Source organism: Eutrigla gurnardus (genome assembly GCF_963514095.1).
Source record: "Eutrigla gurnardus genome assembly, chromosome: 10".
NCBI lineage: Eukaryota > Metazoa > Chordata > Actinopteri > Perciformes > Triglidae > Eutrigla > Eutrigla gurnardus.
In genome coordinates, this window is record NC_139924.1 from 1,138,208 (window position 1) to 1,158,662 (window position 20,455).

Genomic DNA, 20,455 nt, shown 5'->3' on the forward strand with positions numbered 1-20,455 from the left:
CTCATTTATAAAGCTTGCATACGCACAAAACGGGGCTGGAAACGTGCGTACGCCACTTTCCACGCAAATGTTGTGATCTATAAAAACCAAACTTGACGGGAAAGTGTGCGTACCCCGTAAGCAAACTCTGAGGCATGCGTACCGGCAGGGGTTGAAATTAAGCTGTTTTACTCGCCAAATGCGAGTAATTTTTGTATTTGTCGAGTAATTTATGAAGACCACTCGCCACTCTGGCGAGTAATCTAAAAAAATAAAAGCCCATCATATCTTTCTTGTGTAGAAGCTTTTAATGTGAAGCAGCAAAAACAGGAAGTTGTGTGTTTTGATCAGCAACTTAACACGTCTCCCGTCAGTTCTGGGATGGATGCCTCTCATTGGCGGTTAGGTGTAGGCATGAGGAGTGAGGAATCAGGGTAAGCCAATCAGAGGCAGAGTAAGGCGGGCTATCCCAGATGATCCCGCGAAAATCAACACCACTTCCCACACTTGTTCATTCATACTTTGTAGACCTTTTTACCGCAGCCTATAAACTATTTTTTCCCGATTTAGCTACTCCATTATGTGGATATTTCTTGTGGGGGGGCAGCCCCCAAGAAAAAAAACGAGGACGGAGGAAGAATCGACCGACAGCGTCTCAGCGCCCACCTCGTCTCAGTCAAAACCAGCGAAATATTATGTTCGGAAATTTAATGAGAAGTGGCGCTACACGGTGTCGGGTGAGGCAAGAACTCTCTGACTCCGACAGAGATTGAAGTGTGTTACAAATGAAATGAAAAATGTTAATGTTTATATACTGCTAATAAATATTGTGAAGAAAAGAGACTGCGATTACTATGATTGAAAATCAATTTAGACAGACATACGAAAAAGTAATTCTAACAAATGGCAATTTAATATTTTTGTCGGGTAAAAAATCTGTTAGTCTATTAAAAATTTTCATCTACTCGCCAGTTGTCTGGTAAGCCAAAAAGTTAGTTTCAACCCCTGCGTACCGGTACGCACATTCTGGAGACTGGAGGGGAATCAGCAGTAAACGTGAGAGGAACTATATATTTTTGATGACTCGCGCACATTTAATTACACTCCATATCATACGTTAGATCTGTGTTATCATGATGAACTCCAGCAATGTTTTTGACGCTTTTAATGAGTGAGTATTTTTCATATTAACACCTTCTTTTAAAATCTGACTTGTATCTTAAATCAAAATCATTTTGAAATATTGAATCAGCGCTGTCACCGCAGGAGGAGGAGACGGCCCAAATGCATGTAATACAGTATACAATAAATACCCTCCATTAGATCACTGTAGAACACAGCGGGAATAACTAAATATTCTCCTTATTTATGTGCATATATTATCAACGCACATACATACAGCCATTAAGCCATCGTATACTTGTTACACTTATCCTCGTTTTTAAACCACCAGAGCGCAGAGGAAATGCGCTATAATGAGTGGGACGCTCGTGCGCGCTCAGTCGTGGAGTGTGGAGAGCGCAAATTTATCGATGACCCTGAGCCACGGCCCCCTGCCCGACTGGAGGGGTATCAACAGGGCGCAAGAATCCGTGAGGATGTTTTGCGTTTGTAATATAAGGAAGACAACAATCAATGTTCATTGTAAACGTAGTATTTTATTAATCACAGTGCGCGTTTGCCGTAGCTCATCTGCAACGTTGTTGATGGTGGTGATTGTGTCTCGCTGAAGTTGCAGGACGGCATCAGTGTGCACCCGACCGCTTGATGTGCTGAGGCGGGCCCGTCACGTCACCCTCCTCACATCACCCTCCTCACCATCTCCCTCCTCTACGCCCAACGCTGCAGACTCTCGAAGGACAAAAACTATTTAACGTTTTGTTTTATATATAATAAAAGTTTAAAATCTGTTCACCCTTATCCCTCTGGTCTCAGTCGCGTCTGTGTCTCCCTCCTTTTCGGACACAATCCCCGTCAAAGTCACATCAAAATCAAACTTCCTCAAATACTCTAGCAATACATTAAATCCATGTTAGGAGCGGAAAGATGTCATTTACCTTCAGATCACCGTCCGCTCCTCCGTCCCACTGACGCCGTGGACAGCAGCAGCAATGTGTTGCCACTCGCACTGCGTCTTTTTATTCGTGATCCCGCTGCTGTGGCCCCTAAATTAAATTATTGTCCGGGCCTCCACCTCCCCAACAAGTGTCTCTTTCTCCGTCTCTGAAAAGTAACGTTTCTTCGCTATTTTTCTGACCTGTCGCCGTGATTCACCACACGGAAACGATTGCATGCCGGCTCATTAACACAGTAAAATGTGGGCGTGTACAGGGCGGGATTCAGGTACGCACACTTGTAGGTGATCCTGTGATTTATAAAGGGAACATTGCGTACAGCTTGCGTGCGCACAGTTTTATAAATCTGATTTTTTTTTGGCGCACGCAAACTTTGGCTTTTGGGCGTACGTACACTTTTAATAAGGATCCTACGCACAGTTTTATAAATGAGGCCCCTGGTCTGCCATATTAAGCCTTCAGGTTCTCCCTGTGACGCTGTCTCTCCTCATCTCTTTAAAGAGGTTTCCCCTGTACAGGGCAGTCAGTCCTAGCTATCTTTAACAGCAGTCTGTCTTCAGGTGTTGTCCCCCTGAGTTTTAAACATGCAGTGGTGCAGCCACTACTTAAGAAACCTGGCCTGGATCATAGTGTGCTGGCCAATTACAGACCCATCTCCAAGCTGCCTTTTATTTCTAAAATTTGGGAGAAAGTTGTTCATGCTCAGTTAAAGTCATTTTTAGACGAGCATGGTGTCCTGGAGGTCTTTCAGTCCGGTTTTAAAACTCTGCATAGCACAGAGTCAGCTCGATTAAGGGTTTTTAATGACATGCTCACGGCTAATGACTCTGGTGACCATGTAATTCTTGTTCTGTTTGACCTAACTGCAGCCTTTGACACTGTGGACCACAACCCCTTATTGGCTCAGTTACACCACCTAGTGGGTATCCGTGGTACAGCTCTGGAGTGGTTAAAATCATATCTGGCAGGGCGCGCAGTTGGCGGAGTGGTTAGAGCGCATGCCATGTACGAACGTACATACGCAGCCGACCCCGGTTCGAATCCCGGCCGGAGGTCCTTTGCTGCATGTCACATCCCCTCTCTCTCTCCTCATGTTTCCAATCTATCCATTGCTAATAAAAGGCGTCTATGCCTAAAAAAAAATCTTAAAAAAAAAAAAAAAAAATCATATCTGGCAGCATGAGCGTAAGCCTTGACAGTTTGGAGTCCAGCTCTGCTCCACTGTTGTATGGGGTTCCACAGGAGTCCATTTTAGGGCCGCTGCTTTTTTCTTTGTATTTATTGCCCCTGGGCTCCATCCTGAGAAAGCATTGCATCGCTTTTCATTGTTACGCAGATGATAGCCAGTTATATGCCTCTCAAGAAAACAAATGCTTTCTCCCTCACACCACTTCTGTCATGTCTCGAAGACATCAAAGCCTGGATGGCCTTGAACTGTTTACATTTTAATAAAAATAAAAGAGAAGTGATGGTGTTTGGCCCAAGCAGCTCTCGTGAACCCTTGCCCGTTGACTTGGGCCCTTTGGCAGACTATGTAAAGCCAACAGTCACAAACTCGGGTTTTAAGATGGACAGTGAGTTTAAATTGGATCTGCAAATTAGTTCTGTAGTGAAGTCCAGCTTCTTTCAGATTAGGCAGCTGGCAAAGGGGAAGCCTTTTCTTGCACAAAAGCACTTTGAGACAGTAATCCACGCCTTCATAACATCTCGGCTGGATTACTGTAATGCACTTTATTTTGGAGTCAGCCAGTCCTCCCTTGCACGTCTCCAGCTGGTGCAAAATGCAGCCGCTCGCCTCCTAACTGGAGCATGTAAGAGGGAGCACATAACTCCAATCCTGGCCTCCCTCCACTGTCTGCCTGTGCACTTTAGAGTCCATTTTAAGATAATTTTATTTGTTTTCAAGTCTTTAAATGGTCTCACCCCCCCTTACCTCTCTGAGCTCCTTCAACCCTACCCTCCTGCTCGGTGCCTCAGGTCAGCTGACCTGCTGCTCCTGCAGGTACCGAGGTCCAAACAGAAGCTCAGAGGGGACAGAGCTTTCTCCACTGCTGCCCCAAAACTCTGGAACGAGCTACCATTGCACATTAGACAAGCCTGGATGAAATTGTGATTTTGCGAGTAACGCTTACAAGGAATCAAATCAAATCAAATCAAACTTTATTTATATGGCACTTTTCATACTTAAAAGTAGCACAAAGTGCCTCACAGAAAATAAAAGTGAACAAAACAAAAAAAAAAAAGGTATGAACAACAAAGAACACCATGAAACCCAAGCCTCCCACCCCCACAAATATACACACAGAGATACACAGAGACACAGTGTAGAGCTCTCCAGCCACCCGGGCCAGGGCTGTCCACGGGACAGCACCCCCAACGGTGAACCAGAAACAACTCCCGGTGTGGTAGGCCCCCAGGAGGAAACACTGGAAAACCGAGGGGCTAAAACAGTAAAATAATATAAAAGGTAGAAGCTAAAAACTGAGGGAATAAAAACAATAAAAACAGTAAAATGTATCAAAATGTATAGAATAAAATTGACCCAATAAATAAAACAATAAAAATAAATAAAATTGACCCAATAAATCAAACAGTAAAAATAAATAAAATTTATAAAACAGTAAAACAGGATAAGCTAAAATAAATAATATAAAATAGAATAATAATAAAAAATGTAAGAAGCATAAAAGAAATTAGAAAACATGTCAGTTAAAAGCCTGATTAAAAAGGTGGGTCTTGAGTCTCTTTTTAAAAACATTCTCTGCGGCCCTGAGGTTCTCCAGCAGGCTGTTCCACAATCGGGGGCCATAGTAACTGAATGCCGCCTCCCCATGTGTTTTGGTTCTAACTTGTGGTATGGTTAAAAGGCCAGCACCGGAGGACCTCAGGGTCCGCGAGGGTTGATAGGGTAAAATTTGTGCAGATAAATAAGAGGGCCCGAGACCGTTAAGACATTTAAAAACTAGTAAAAGAACCTTAAAATCGATCCTGAAGCGCACAGGGAGCCAATGCAGCGATTTTAAAACTGGTGTAATGTGCTCCCGCCCTTTGGTCTTCGTCAGCACGCGTGCGGCTGAGTTCTGTAATAATTGTAAATTGTACATGTTCTTTTTGGGAAGACCAGAGAGCAGGGCATTACAATAATCTAAACGACAAGAGATAAAAGCATGCATCAGCACCTCCGTGCTGGCCTGAGAGAGAAACGGGCGGACTCTGGCTATATTCTTAAGATGGTAAAAACCTATCTTTGTTATGTTTTTAATGTGTGGAATAAAAGTGAGCTCAGAGTCAAAAATCACGCCCCGATTTTTTACAGATTTTGAGGGTTTAAAATCCTGTAACTTTGGTAAAAATGTCTCTCTCTGGCCTTCAGGACCAGTGACTAAAACCTCTGTTTTGTCCTGGTTGAGCTGCCATCCATGACTTGATGTCTACAATACAGTTAAAAAGGGCATCAATTGGCCTTGTGTCATCAGGAGACACGGCGATGTACAGTTGCGTATCGTCAGCATAACTATGAAAGCTGATGCCGTGCCTCCTGATGACGTCCCCAAGGGGAAGCATGTAAAGGTTAAAAAGAGTTGGACCTAAAATTGACCCTTGGGGAACCCCACACTTTATCTTATGGGTTTCTGAGGAACATGTATCCATACTTACAAAGAAACTTCGATCAGTAAGGTAGGACGTGAACCAGGCCGACCAAGTTCCTCAGTCTATTTAATAAAATGTGATGGTCTACTGTATCGAAGGCGGCGGTTAGATCCAGTAGTACCAAGACTGTGAGTTTATGATCGTCTAAATTACACCTGATGTCATTTAAAATATTTAAAAGGGCTGTCTCTGTACTGTGGTTCCTCCTAAAACCAGACTGATGAGTCTCTAAAATATGGTTTGAGTTTAAGAAATCATTTACTTGGTTGAAAACAAGTTTTTCTCAAATTTTACTTAAAAATGGTAAGTTGGATACAGGCCGGTAGTTATTTAAGACATTGGGGTCTAAATCACTCTTCTTCAGAAGGGGCTTCACCACCGCCGTTTTAAAGGAGGTGGGGAAGACACCCGTCTGAAGAGAGCAATTCACCAAATACAACAGCTGTTCCTCAAAGAATCCATAGAGTGTTTTAAAAAACGGTGTGGGAATTGGATCTAAAAGGCAGGTTGTGGGCTTTACCTGGGAGAAAACTCGACCAAGTGTCCTCGCATCAACCAGGGCAAAACTCTCCAGTGGTTCCTCAGGTAAAAGCAATGATCCAGGTATTAAAAGCTGTTGGGATAAAAGACTCCATCTGATGTCATTGATTTTTCTTCTGAAGTGGTCTGCAAAGTCCTCGCAAAGGGCGTTATCTGGTGTCTTGGAGTATTTTTTTAAATTTGTGTTTGTTAAAAGATCGATTGTGGAGAATAAGAATTTGGGGTTATTTTTATGGTCATTGATCAATTTTTGGAAGTGGGAGATTCTTGCTTGTTTGACTGTGTTATTGTAAATTTTGAGGTGTTGACGTAAAATTTCATAATGGACTGTTAACCTTGATCTCCTCCATCTCCTTTCAGCACTCCTGCATTCCCTTTTGAGTTGTTTAATTTCGTTAGTTCTCCACGGAGGTGTAGGTCTTGTTTTAATTGTTTTAATAAAAAGTGGAGCCACTGAGTCCAGTGTTGACTTTATCTTATTGTTAAAATTGTCAGTGATAAAATCGCAGGGTGCTGGTAAAATTTCGGCAGGAGTGCTCTCTAAGATCTGGATCAAATTTGCAGCCACTTCAGAAGTTAGGTAGCTTTTCCTCACTGTTCTCACCGGGGCCTCCCGCTGATTAAAACTGGTGATTGTAAAAAACACACAAAAGTGGTCAGATACAGCCAGGTCCACAACAGAGGGCGCACCAATGGACAGGCCATAAGATATAACCAGGTCCAAGGTGCGCCCTCTGCTGTGGGTCGGCTGCGTCACATGTTGCTTAAAATCAAGGCAGTGTAAAAGGTTTAAAAATTCTCTGGACATTAAGTCTGAGGAGATGTCTACGTGTAGATTAAAATCACCGGTTATTAAAATTCTGTTAAAAGTGGTATGAATAATTGATAACATTTCTGAAAATTCCCTAATGAATGAAGTGGAATACTGGGGTGGTCGGTAGACTGTTATACAGAGAATAGGTGGGTTGCTAAAAACGAAGGCATGGTACTCAAATGAGGAGTAACTGTTAAAAAAAAATGCTTTGTTCATGTTCAAGGTGTTCTTTGAAATTGAAGCAGTACCGCCCCCTCTTCTGCACCCCCTAGTTGAAAATAAAAAGTTATAATTTGGTGGGGAAGCCTCAGTGAGAACAACAGGTGCATCAGTGCCAAGCCATGTCTCTGTAAGGAGAATGCTGTCCAGGTTATTATCTAAAATGATATCATTTATGATAAAAGATTTGTTTAAAAGAGAGCGCACATTCAGCAAAGCCAACTTAACTGTGCTGAACGTGCTCTCATCACGTTTTACAAGTGGAATGTTAAAAACACAGTTTGATCTAAAAACAGTCCTGGGTTTCAATTGTCTGTGTGAGATTATGGTTGGGATTGTGATTATACTGTCCTGTGCCACTGGGGTCACTGAGGGAGGGGCGAGTATGAGCGACGAAGAAGACTTGTCGGGGACCGGGTGGGCGTGGCAGGTCAACAGTCACGCACGTGTGTGAGATTGGACAGCATGGAGGATATTGTCTGTTAAAATGCTGCTACCTAGCCAGCTCGGATGAACCCCGTCAGCTCTAAAAAGGGAGGAACGATTCCAGAACAGATTAAAATTGGCGATAAAACCTAAATTGTGGGCAGTGCAGGAGGACTGAAGCCAGGTATTGAGGCTGAGGATTCTGCTAAAACGTTCTACTCCGCGGGCCAGAGTTGGAATAGGACCGGAAATAAAGACGGACTTTCCACAGTTTGTTAAAAACCTAAAAAGATCGTTAAAATCATTTTTGGTTAGCTCTGACTGCTTTCTACCTGCATCATTCGATCCAACATGCACTATGACACGTTGGATGGAGGGCCCGAGAGAGTTCAGCAGTGCTGGGAGTTTGTCCAGTATGCCGGAGACAGTGGCTCCAGGAAAACAATGGGTTGCGGCATTGAAGAAGCGGATGTTTTTTATGATTGAGTCTTCAATTATTAATGTGGTTGGGGAAAAAAGGGGGCGGGGGGATGACGGTTTCTGGCTCACCTGGCAGCCAGTGGCATCAGTAGTCGTAGTATGATGATTCCCCGCCGGGTCCGGGCGAGGAAACCGGCCGGAGCGGAGGAGGCCTCTTTAAGAATATTGCGCCGGGCGGAGGAGGTCCGGTTCGAAGGCCGCTGAGGTGGCTCCCCTGTGTGTTCCCCAGCCACCCGGGCCTCATCATCGCAGCTCCCCACCGGCGAGGCCACGGGATCCGCAGGTAGTCCAGGTGTGCCCCGGTCCAGGGGAGGAGGAGGCGCGGAGAGAATCAGCTGGGTGGACCGGGTCGTCATCGGCCAGAGCAGTGTAGCGGTTGGAGAGGTTAACGGGAGGCGGAGAGACAGAAGACTCTGAGAAGACTCAGCCCAGGTTGACCCATGATTTGGGGTTGAGCAGGAGGGCCGGCAACCGGTGGATGGATCCCACACTACTGTATCCTGCAGGGTTGTGCTTGGTAGTTTTTTGGAATGGTCGGCTGCTAAAAAACTGGACAGTACAGGAAGACGGGAGGAGAAACTAGTCAGCAGTGAGTCCTTCTTCTGCAGTTCGTCAGTGAGCCGACGGATGTCCTCCTTAAGGTCTGATATCTTTTTATGTGCTTTTTTTAAAAAGCTCACTGTCTTCACAGGGCATGGCAGGCATAGTTGCCAGGGCCTCGGCTTCCGCAGCAGCAGACGGAGAGAGCGGTTCTTGGTAGAGGTCCTGCCGTCCGATAATTAAAATATGCAAGCCTGATAAAAAAGCGTGGTATAAAATACGAGCTAAAAAATTGATAAAAAAATAACAAGGATAAAAGTAACTATAAGGGGAGCAGTTTCCCCTGGCGTCCAAACAAAACAAAAACGGCGCACAGGCGCAGGAAATGTGCGTCACCTGTCACCTGAATGAACGGAAGCTTGCCAGGGTTGATTCAAGAACAACCGTTGTCTGTTGTCGTGAGAGAGCTACAATAGGCACAAACATACCTACACTTATGGGTACTGAGGCTAATTGTACTGGGGACAGGGACTTAGATCCTTTTGCTACCTCATTCATCCAAGGTAAGGGAGCACTACATTAACCCCTACAAGGCGGTGGCTGCTTTGTTTTTGTCCTTCTATTCTAAACCACCGCAACGCTTCGTCGTGTTTTTCAGTTGCATTAAAAAGGAGTCACACAGTTCTTTCAATGGTCCGATGGCTTTAAGGGAAGACTATTAATTGTATGTTTTGTATGTTAATAAATTATAATAGCTGTCCAAATCCCTGTTGATTTGATTTATTTATAGGCCTATATGTATCATAACATATATATATATATATATATATATATATATATATATATATCGTAACATATATCATAGTAATTTAAATCCAAACCATGATGTTTTTACTAAACCTAACTGTCATTTTGTTGTCTAAACCTAACTATGTAGTTTTGTTTTTTTGTTAACCATGTGTTTCAAACTGAGACCGGTCCAGAAAACAATATATGCTTATGGAAACGTAAGTGAGAGTGTAGTTAATTGTATGTTAGGATAATTTAGTAGGAGACAGAGTTCACTGAAGACTGTAAAATCAATATTATTACTAGAAACTGTTGTTCTAAATGAAGTAAAGAAAGATACAACTTTTAATCCGTACACCGGCACGCTCACTTGACTGTGATCAATGAGTGACAAGTGATCAATGAATGACAAGTTGTGAATATATTGAACTCTATTTATCTGTTTCCAGATGCCCTGGCTCTGCGGAGATGCCACCATGATGGAGATGATCGAAAAGAAAAGAGTTTTGTGTAGAGAGATTAAAGCTCGTCAGCGTCCAGAAAAGAATCTGTGTAAACAGGACAGCATGCCCAATCTGCCCAGCTGGAAGAGGAAGCAGCCGCCACCATATTCTTCCACCGCCACCGCTGCTGGACAGACCACCACTGCGGTATTCTGGGACACCGCCATCTGAAATACAGCACTGAAAATGTGACTATGTTTAAATGCACAAAATACTCTGGAATCATTCCAAAAATGAAGTATGTCCTATGGTTAGCCCTTTAAATAACTTCAACTGCAGTTGTTCTTCCCTCGTCACTGTTCTACAACACGGCACAAGAACAGTCTCAGACGTGGTAAACAGGAGAGAGCTGTGTCCAAACTATACTAAACACAATTTAGCTGCATATTGTTAACATAGTGTATCAGTGTCCAAGGAATGATGACAAATCCAGAATACCATCATCCAATGTCTCAATGTCTGTATTCAGAATACACACGCATACTATACTGTTTACATGAATCTCGTATCATTTCTCAAATTAAAAATATTAGTGTGCATGTGAACGTAGTCATTGATGATGATGATAATGGTGGTGGTGATGGTGATGATGATGCCATCAGGCCATGGCTATTACATTCTCAGCTCGTTCATGTCACTGGTTTTCTATCATTGTTTGGTTGACAGTGTATCTGATGTCCATCAGTTGTAGAGTCAATAAAGTTTCATCATATTAACAGAAGATCAACTTCCCTCCATTATCACCAAGAGCTGTTAGCATGTACACATCAAGAATCAATTAAATAAACAATCATGAAATATGAATTGAATTTATTTTGTTTGTTTTATTTTGGCAAATGACAAAATAAAACAAACAAGTGCAAAAAAACATGTCAAAGAAAAGCAAAGAAATAATATCCACAAGAAGTAACATTATTTTAGTTCAGATAAATCATGTTATTTAAAATGATTCCATCTATCAACTAATAAAACTTTCAACTAATCAGGGAAAACACTAATTTAGTCTGAATATATAAAAATATGTAAAATGTATTTGAATCAAAAACAAATCCCATGTGTGGGTCTCGATCCAGATGTTCAGACGCTGTCAAATAAATAATGTAAGAAAATCAGTTTTATTTTGTACTTATTATTTAACACATTGTGAGGCTGTAAAATCAATTAATTTTCATGTTTACAAGGCATGAATAACAATTAACACACTCGGGCAGGTGTAGCAGAGCGTTCTGTCAGTCTTTCTATTTGTTATTTTTCTATCTGACCACTGAAAAAGATTCAGATCTATTTAAAGTCTGACATTTGTGTAGCACAAAGCTATAATAAGAAAAAAATATTTATAAAATCTTGTCTGTGTGGAAAAAAACCTTTTTGATATTAAAACAATTATCTGTGACACTGGTCTGTGTGGAAGAACAAGATAGGAAGTGTTGATGTTTTTATATTCAAAATAACTTTTATTATGTAGAAAAATAATATTTTAACATGAGAATATTTTGGATTATCTGCAGTGAATTGAATTTTAAATCCCATGTAACTCGAGTGTAACTGCAGTTTAACTCCTGTTTATTTCCAGTTTAACTACAGTGTAATTGCAATTTAACTTCAGTTTAACTCAGGTTTACCTTAAATTTAACTCATTTATATGGAGTTCAACTCCAGATGAGATTTAACTCAAGTTATTCTGCAATTTAATTTCAGTTTAAGTGATATTTAAATCACGTTTAAAACAGGTTAATTTCAGTTTAACAGAACTTTAACTGAAATGTACGTACATTTTAATTCCATTTTAACTGAAGTTTAAATCCAGTTTAACTGCAGTTTGAATCTCCTTAGACATTTTACTGAGAGACAGTTCATCTGACAGTCACCTAAACATCCAGATGACAGGGTTACATTAAGTCATCATATGTCCATCAGTTTTCAGGGTAGTTGATGAATTACTGTCAAGAGAAAGAAATGACTTGATGAATGCAATGTGTTGATTTATTGATCAATGATTAGCATGATGTCAAATCAAATGTAACATGAGATTGAAGCAAAGCATTAAGGGATACAGGGGTGAAACCTGTCTATGTAGATGAGCTTGAAGCCACTTGGAGATTAAATGTATAAATATGCACAGACATTCTTAGTTAAACTGAGTGTGACAATGGTTCTGTATTTTCTTGTTTTTCTAATTAAATATGAGATCAGTTATGATTTCAGATCTAAAATAGGTGCACTTGTTCACTTTCTGAGCTTATAATGCAAACAAACAGTTGACATTTTTTCATTATGATGACATTTGCATTATTCATCAGACTCTGACTATCAATAATTGTTTTAAACCTGCTTGTATGCCAAAAATACCCAGCTGGTGATGAATGAAAAAGAACAGTTTCGGAACTGATCAGAGCAAAAATACTTTGAAGAAGTGGATGAAATCTAATTCAAGTACTTCTGCTGGTTGGTTTGTGATTGTACTTAGGATATCGCTGGACAGAAAGCTGCTTTCATTGCATCCTGCACCAACAGGCATTGTGCAGTAAAACATTTCAAAACATTCTATTATGATAATGATAAAATGTATACTGAAATGTCTTCCTCCATTTTAACAATTGCACTTTCAATATTACCTCTATATTAGAGTGCTAATTGCTATTAGGCACCTTATTTTCTTGAATGATTCTATTTTATTTATCTAGTTTTTATTTAACACATTTTTATGTTGTCTGTTATTAGTATTACTATTATTACAACTTTTAATTCTATTTTATGATATTTTGATTTGGGCTGTACTCAGTCTATATTCCACCAGTGTCTGGTTTGGCCAGGGGCTTTGGTAGAGGTATTATTTCAATGTCTCATTGGTGTCATTTTTTTTAATTGTGAACTTTCTGAACTGTTTTTGTCTTTACTGTCTCATTTTCACCTTCAGTTGTCTGTGAACAACTATACTGATGTGAATGAGAGGATCTATACAAGTATTGATTGGTTGTTGGTTGGTTGGCCAGTCAATTCATTCACTGGTCCACCAACACAGATGTCCTGTAAAGGAAGGGCCAAAGTCTTGTAAAGGAAGGGCCAAAGTTGCTCCACCTGCTGAGGAGGCGGCGGTCCTGTACAGGACACTGGTAAGAACTTTCTATAAGTGTTTTTACATGGCAATTCCACCGTAATCACGTAAAGAAGAGCCCTCGATAAGCCAGGATCATCTTTATAAAAAACTGTTGAAGTGTTGCTGGAATGTTTAATGAATTACTCAAAAGATGCATATATGAGCCATAATAATAATAATAATAACTTTTATAAAATTATATAGCGCCTTTCATGGAACCGATCAACCTGTGTCGCTGGTCTCTGAATCTGTATGAACCCAGGGTGGCAACACTTCATGCCAAAGGGGCACCTGACAAGCGACACCTCAGAAAGAAATGTCAGCGACATAACAACCCGTGGCAGTTCTCGGCCAAATGCTGGAGGAGGCAGCACCTGGAGCTCCTCCACACCCAGATGGAGATGGAGACTCGGCTGCTGGAGACCCTGGCGTCCCGGTCGGGGGCGGCCTCGGTGGCTCCTCAACCCTCCACACCGGCTGGCATCACCCTCCTAAAATGACGACGACGGACGACCCGTAGACGTTCATCAAAAACCTTCGAGCACGCCAAACCTTCAAGCGTCGTGGTGGTGTGTGCCTGGCCAGAGGCTAAGTGGGTGGTGCAGCTGCTCCCGCTGCTAACCGGGGAGGCCCAGATGGCAGCGTTCGGTCTGCCGGCATCCAACCGAGGGAATTTCGGGGAGGTCCGGAGGGACAACCGGGACCTGATGAGCCTCTCCGGGGAAGAGCCTCTCTGAGTCTGGTAGACCAAGCTGGGATCCACCGACCTTTGTCCACGCGCAACAGCTGAGGGGCGTAGCAGCCAGGTGCCTGAAGCCAGGGGAGTCCACTAGCTCGAAGCAGCTGCTGGAGCAGGTGATCCTGGAGCAATTTGAGGACGGGCCGGCCGGGACTTAAAGATGGGTTCGCTGCCACCGACCCGCGAGGAGGCCATCACTCTTGCGGAGGACCATCTGGCATTGCACACCCGAGATTCATCAGAGACACGTCCACTGGCTGTCACCCGTCTGACCCCGGCACACCGCAGGAAGGCAATGCTCCTGCCTAATATACCACTCATGCCGCTTCCTCCATCCCAGATCCCTGCAGCAGCGGCTCCAGGCGCTGAGCCTGGCCCACAGGGGGTTCCTCAGATGCCGGGGCAGTTGGAGGTGCAGGCAGCCCTGTCACTTTCGTCAGGAGTGTCCGTTAATGGAGGTCGGCACACCCTCAGCACACCCTCTCCCGGTCCAGGAGGAACATACAGGGTTCCGGTAAGAAATCAAGGGGTTATCATGCGATGGTGGATTCGGGCTGTACTCAGTCTATATTCCACCAGTGTCTGGTTTGGCCAGGGGCTTTGGGAGAGGTATCTTGGGTCTAAATAATGTGTTTGCATGGTGATATTCACAGATGCCCAGTGACAACAGTGCAAATTCATTACCGGGATAAAAAGCATACAGTAAAGCACGTGGTTAGCTCCCGCCTCACACACCCGCTGATTGTGGGCACGGATTGGGCAGGGTTTAACAGTATAGTGGGTCAATGTGTGGGGGTGCATTCACATCCGACAGGAACATGGGATATGTGCACTGTGCTTAGCGGTGACGCAAGGTCGCCTTCTCAGGAGGCTCAGTCAGCTCCCATGTTTCCCTCCATGGATGATTTTCCACTGGAGCAGTCTCGTGACGACACTCTACGCTTTGCCTTTGACCAAGTTATAGCAATTGATGGTCAGATGGTGCACCCTGACGCAGCCCAGACATATCCACATTTTTCAGTGGTTAGGGACAGATTATAGCGAGTGAGTCCTGACACCCAGCCGACAGAGGAAATCACCCAGTTGTTGGTGCCGAAAAGGCATTGGGAAATGATTTTAACTCAATGGACGGTCATATGGCGTATGAGAAAACACTTAACCGGATACTGGCCCGTTTCTTTTGGCCTGGCATTCTGGGAAATGTGCAGCGCTGGTGTGCATCTTGCCCCAAATGCCAGTTGGTCAACTCAGCAGCCATTCCCAGGGCACCTTTGCGGCCATTACCACTGATGGAGGTCCATTTGAACGGATTGCCATGGACCTCATCAGGCCATTTTACCGGAGCGCACGCATATATTGCTTTGTCTTAGTACTGGTGGATTATGAGACACGATATCTGGAGCCAGTGCCGCTGCACACCATCTCTGCAAAGAGTGCGCAGGGACAGGATCCCAAAAGATATCCTGACAAATCAGGTCACGAACACTTAGGGAACTTTACGGATTACTGGGAATCAAATCTATTTGGACCAGTGATCACCCACAGACTGATGGGCTGGTGGGGCATCTGAATAAGACTTTGCAGTACATGATCTGGAAGTTTGTGCACAAGGATGAGCGTAAGTGGGATAAGTGGGGGAGGTTCCCCAGGCCTCCACAGGATTTTCTCTTTTGAGCTGCTATGGCAAGAAACCACGCGGGGTGTTGGACCTAATTAAGGAAAACTGGTAGGATAGTCCAAGCCCCAGCAAAAACGAGGTTCAGTATGTCCTGGAACTGAGAGCAAAACTCCACATACTGGGTCAATTATCACGGGAGAGGCCCAGGAACGTCAACAGCGCTTGTACAACAGAAGAACTAGGCTGAGACAATTCTCACCAGGAAATAAAGTATGGCTGTATCCGAAACCGCATACTATACTGCTAGTACGTACTGATTTGGCCAAAATGTAGTATGCAGTATGCAGTATGCAAACAAAAGCAAAATCTGCAGTATGCGAAAAGTTCCCGAATGTCGTACTGATTCGGAGAATATTTCCAGTATGCATCCGACCAGTCTACTCTGCCTACTGTTTCCCACAATGCAATGCGCTGGAGCCTGGATAAATCCAGTAATGGCGGAGCAAGAGAGCGTTGAGAGTGTTCCAGGGGAATACAAATGTAAGTATCACTTTTAAATTTTCTCCTTTTTAATTTGGTGTACGCGAGTGATCAGAAAACAACTAAACACTAATGTAACGTTACGTATCGTGTTTTATTTCTTTTTAATTAGGGACAGAGCAGGACACGGAGCGGCTGATAGAGTGGCGCGCAGTCAACGACAGCCTTTTTAGTGGAAGGCGAAATGCCGCCCAAAAGGGTTTCGAGTAAGTTTGGGTGTTAATAGTTGAATAATTGAATAGTTAAGTATATAAAAGCTAAATAGTTTCTGTCACGGTGCCGCTGAGACGAGGGACAGTCGGTAGGGATATCGGTTCGTGGGCGCTGATGTTGCTCGGGAGAGGGAGGGACAGAGGGAGACGTGGTAGCTCCTGCAATAAGTCAGTTAACCATCATAATTACTCCGAAGCCGTTTAATGAAGGCGATAGTCTTACATAATTCATCTTGTCATGCTCCTCTGTTAGATTTTAGAATTATAATACCGGTACGTTGGATTAACTTGTTGTTGAAGTAACTACGTTTATTTTATTTTACCAAGGTAAAACGAAAGTGGGAGAACCTCAAACAAAAATATAAGGTATCAAGCTGGCAAAGTGGCCTCCACACGTTCTGTTAGACCTTCTGCAATGCAATCACTTGTCAACATAGAGGTACACAAGACATGTTAAATTAGAAAATATAAAAGATAAATGAGGTTGTATAAATGTTTAAGATGCTTCAAGTGTGTGTGTGTGTGTGTGTGTGTATTGTGTTGTGTAGGAGTTGAAAGCCCCGAAGACGGGAGTAAGCACAGAGGGAGGAGAGGCCACTGCCGCATCCTGGAGGTGGTTTAAATTAATGGATGAGTTTTTGGGCCGGAGGCCCAGCATTGTGCCTCCGGTCTCAATTGATTTATCCAGCCAGGATGTGGTAGTGGCCTCTCCTCCCTCTCCAAGGGAAGCCACCTCAGAGCCATCAGTGGCCAAGAGGAAGAGGGGGTCCGAGTGGCTTCAGCTCTTCTCTCAGGTTTCAGAGAAGGATGAGGAGAGGGAAAGAATATGTATGGAGAGGGAGGAAAGACGAGAAAGAGAAGCACTGGAGAGAGAGGAGAGGAAGGAGAGAGAGCGATTGGAGAGAGAAGACAAGAGGGAGAGAGAGCAGCTGGAGAGAGAGGAGAGGAAGGAGAGAGAGCGATTGGAGAGAGAAGACAAGAGGGAGAGAGAATGGAGAGAGTGGACTGAGCACAGAGAGAAAGAGAATGCAGAAAGGGAGGAAAGAAGGGAGAAGTCATTAATGCTGATGTTGGAGAAAGTTTTTAAAAAATAAATTGCATTTGTCTGGTTATATTTGTTTCTAGTGTCACTGGTGTTCAAATTATGTCATCCCAGAAAACATATTCATATAACATTTATGCAAGATGTCATATAACAGTATGACATCTTGCATAAATGTTATTGTATGTTATATTTTGTATCACAATGAAGGTGGATGAGGCACATTGTTTAAAAAAAAAAGATTTTGGGAGAACATGCATGACATTAATTGCCTAGTTGCTATTACTGTTTTGAGAATGGTTACTATTAACCCTCAGGTACATTTCCAAAAATTCCTTAACTAAAAACATCCTGGCGAGGCAGTGCCATTCTATTTGTATAGTAGATTTTATTTTTACAGTTTGTCTTCACAGTGCTTATACTTATGTCAACTATATACAAAATAATATATACAAATAAATTATTTGTGACTAATAGTCATGCTCCTGCAGTGCAGGGACGACGGCTCCAGGAGCTGAGACCTCTGCTGCCAGTCTGTATCTGACATTGTCCCCTGGCATTTGGTCTCCGGGCTGGTATGCCTGCTCCTCCTCGTCTCCATGGTCCACCCCTTCCTCCACATCTGGCTCCACCAAATCCCCGTTGTGGATGGAGAGGTTGTGGAGGAAGGCACAGGTGGACACCACCACCGGGACAAAGGTAGATTTAACCTACAGAAACAAAGAGGTGAGTTATGTAACTGCATAAAACCAAAATCATTTTAATCCTAATTTATTAAAATGCTGTGTAAACTATTTTTTTTTACCTGTACTTCTGTATAATGTACTGCTCAGCTGTCAGCCATTACGTACTAGTTACATTTACACACATCTTATGCTCTTTTTTACCTCAAGAGCCTTCAGGAAGATGCTGCGCCACCGGGTTTTCATCATCCCAAATGCCCTCTCCACCACACATCTGGCCCTGGAGTGATGCCGGTTGTACCTGGCCTGCACAGGATTCTGCACCGGCTCCCTGTACGGGGTTATGAGGGAGATAGGTGTCGCCAGGCAGGGATAACCCCCATCTCCAAGGATGATCCAGCCCGGAGGAGGGTAGAGCTGCCGATGGTACATCGAGCTCCACCGCAGGACCCGTGCATCGTGGACTGCACCAGGTAGGCCTGTAAGTAGTGGTCGTGAAAAAAAAGAAAATGAGTACTTGATTGTAAACACTTCTGATACAGACCTTTTAAATCACAAATAAAAGCAATCGATATTCCTCAAAAAAATGTAAAAATCACATATCAATGTAATCCAGGTCAAAGTAATTAGACCTATTATCATCCTGTTAAATATTGATTTACCATCCATACCAGTGAATGTGTTCAGGAAGAAACCCTTATGATCACAGACCGCCTGAAGCTGGATCGAGTGGAAAAGCTTCCCGTGTAAAAAGAAAAATTTTAAAAAAATCACTAAATAGTTTACATTAACATTAGAGCTGCAACAATTAATCGATTAATTGAACAATAATCGATTATCAAATTAATCGTCAACTATTTTGATACTCAAAAAATACTCAGAAAAAAGAAGTCCAAATTCTCTGATTCTAGCTTCTTACATGTGAATATTTCTGGTTTCTTTGTTCCTTTATGACAATAAACTGAGTATCTCTTTGATTTGTGGACAAAACAAGACATTTGAGGACGTCATCGTGTGGTTTTGGAAACACTGATTGATATTTTTCAACATTTTTTAACATTTTATTGACCAAACAACTAATCGATTCATTATTTAAATAATCTTCAGATTAATCAATAATGAAAATAATCGTTAGTTGCAGCCCTAATTAAGATGGGATTAAATATAACTTTGTATGCAGCATACCTGTTCAGGTAATCATCCTTGTTTGCTGCAGGTGGCTTTATCCTGACGTGCGTCCCGTCGATGCAGCCAACAACACAGCAAAAGGCACGGGAGCCAGCAAGGTGGGCAAAGCCTTCCCCAATGCCCTCCAGCTCATCTGCAGCAGGAAAATGGACCACCCTGGCATAGATGGCCATGATGCTGTCTGCCACCCGATGCACGATATCGTGGACTGTGCTGGTGGGGATATCGAAGGCTTCCGATACCACCCGATACGAGGTGGCACTGGCCAGCCAGTAGAGGAAGACTGCAACCTCCAGGGCGTCTCCCCATCCGTGGTCCTTGCCACACCCCAAAGCCTGGACCAAGGCATTTACTGTCCGCCTTGAAAGGCGGAAGTCTCGCCTTAAGTCCCCCTGTCCCAAGAAGAGGCGGACCACAGGAGTGTGGGCATTTAATCGAAAATATTGCCCTCGAGGCGCAGCCTGTGGGAGCAGGGGCAAATGTTTTTTCTTTGTTGTATCACTTCACATGACTGATCAAGTTCTCTTATTTTAAGTTAATTGTTTCAAGAAGGCCTTATAAATTGTTTCTTAATAAATGTGTTTATCTCTGAATATTATTTATTGACTTATCTGGCACAACTGTATGCCCAGGTTAAGAACTACAACTGCCCCTAACTGACACTTATAAATGTTTGGTTTACTTACATTGGCTTCATATTCATATTCACATATGATTGAAAGAAGATTCATCCTGGTCCTCTCCCTCCTTCGTCTTCTTTGTGCCACATTGTGGCCTCTTACGACTGATAAATACGACATTTACAGTATTTTGCTGTTTTCAATTTTCTCCTTTGTCTCCCTCAGTTTTTTCCCGCCTCTGCTCACCTTTTATACTGTCCATAAGCCTCATGACTTCGTCACGTACTCCGGAGCAGTACGGCGTTTATATTTGTTTACATAAGTTCAGTGCATAGGCTACTTGATTATTGTGACGAAAGCTATATAGGTACAATAGAAACCCAGGCTGTTGTACATATGAAATGAAAAAAGTACTCTGTTAATTCAAACTTTTTATTAATATTTGGTGATTTCTGTACACGCAGAGCTCCCGAGACAGCGCTATACTGTATACTGTCCACTACAAACAGCGGTTAAGATAACTGGCTTGCTGTCTCCCCCGGGACGACGACGCATGTTGGCCGGCGGAACACCTCTGGAGACGGGCTGCTGCCTCTGAGACGACCCGCTCCTTCCGGAGCTTCACTTCTCCGAAAACATCGAGGCAAATTACTAAACAGCAGTCATTTGGGTAAACTAACCGCACATTGGGGATCTAAAC

The 20,455-nt window shown here is 43.1% G+C and overlaps 2 protein-coding genes and 1 long non-coding RNA gene across 3 annotated transcripts in view; 2 read left to right on the forward strand and 1 right to left on the reverse strand.

The window, feature by feature from the left end:
- nyap2a (neuronal tyrosine-phosphorylated phosphoinositide-3-kinase adaptor 2a) overlaps positions 1-11,203 on the forward strand; it is a 71,775-nt gene extending 60,572 nt beyond the window's left edge. The window contains exon 6 of the mRNA XM_084020013.1: positions 9,963-11,203. Within this exon, the coding sequence (XP_083876139.1) occupies positions 9,963-10,187 (225 nt within the window). The 3' untranslated portion in view covers positions 10,188-11,203. The remainder of the gene's footprint in view (positions 1-9,962) is intronic.
- LOC311020139 overlaps positions 1-20,455 on the reverse strand; it is a 452,545-nt gene that overhangs the window by 216,682 nt on the left and 215,408 nt on the right. The gene's annotated exons all lie outside the window — the stretch shown is intronic.
- Positions 14,013-19,500, forward strand: LOC311020422 (uncharacterized protein; the record flags this gene model as incomplete). Its single annotated transcript, XM_084020444.1, has 6 exons — positions 14,013-14,366; positions 14,720-14,825; positions 16,123-16,216; positions 17,756-17,990; positions 18,158-18,420; positions 19,164-19,500. The coding sequence occupies 6 exons, from the start codon at positions 14,013-14,015 to the stop codon at positions 19,498-19,500; spliced, it is 1,389 nt and encodes a 462-aa protein (XP_083876570.1).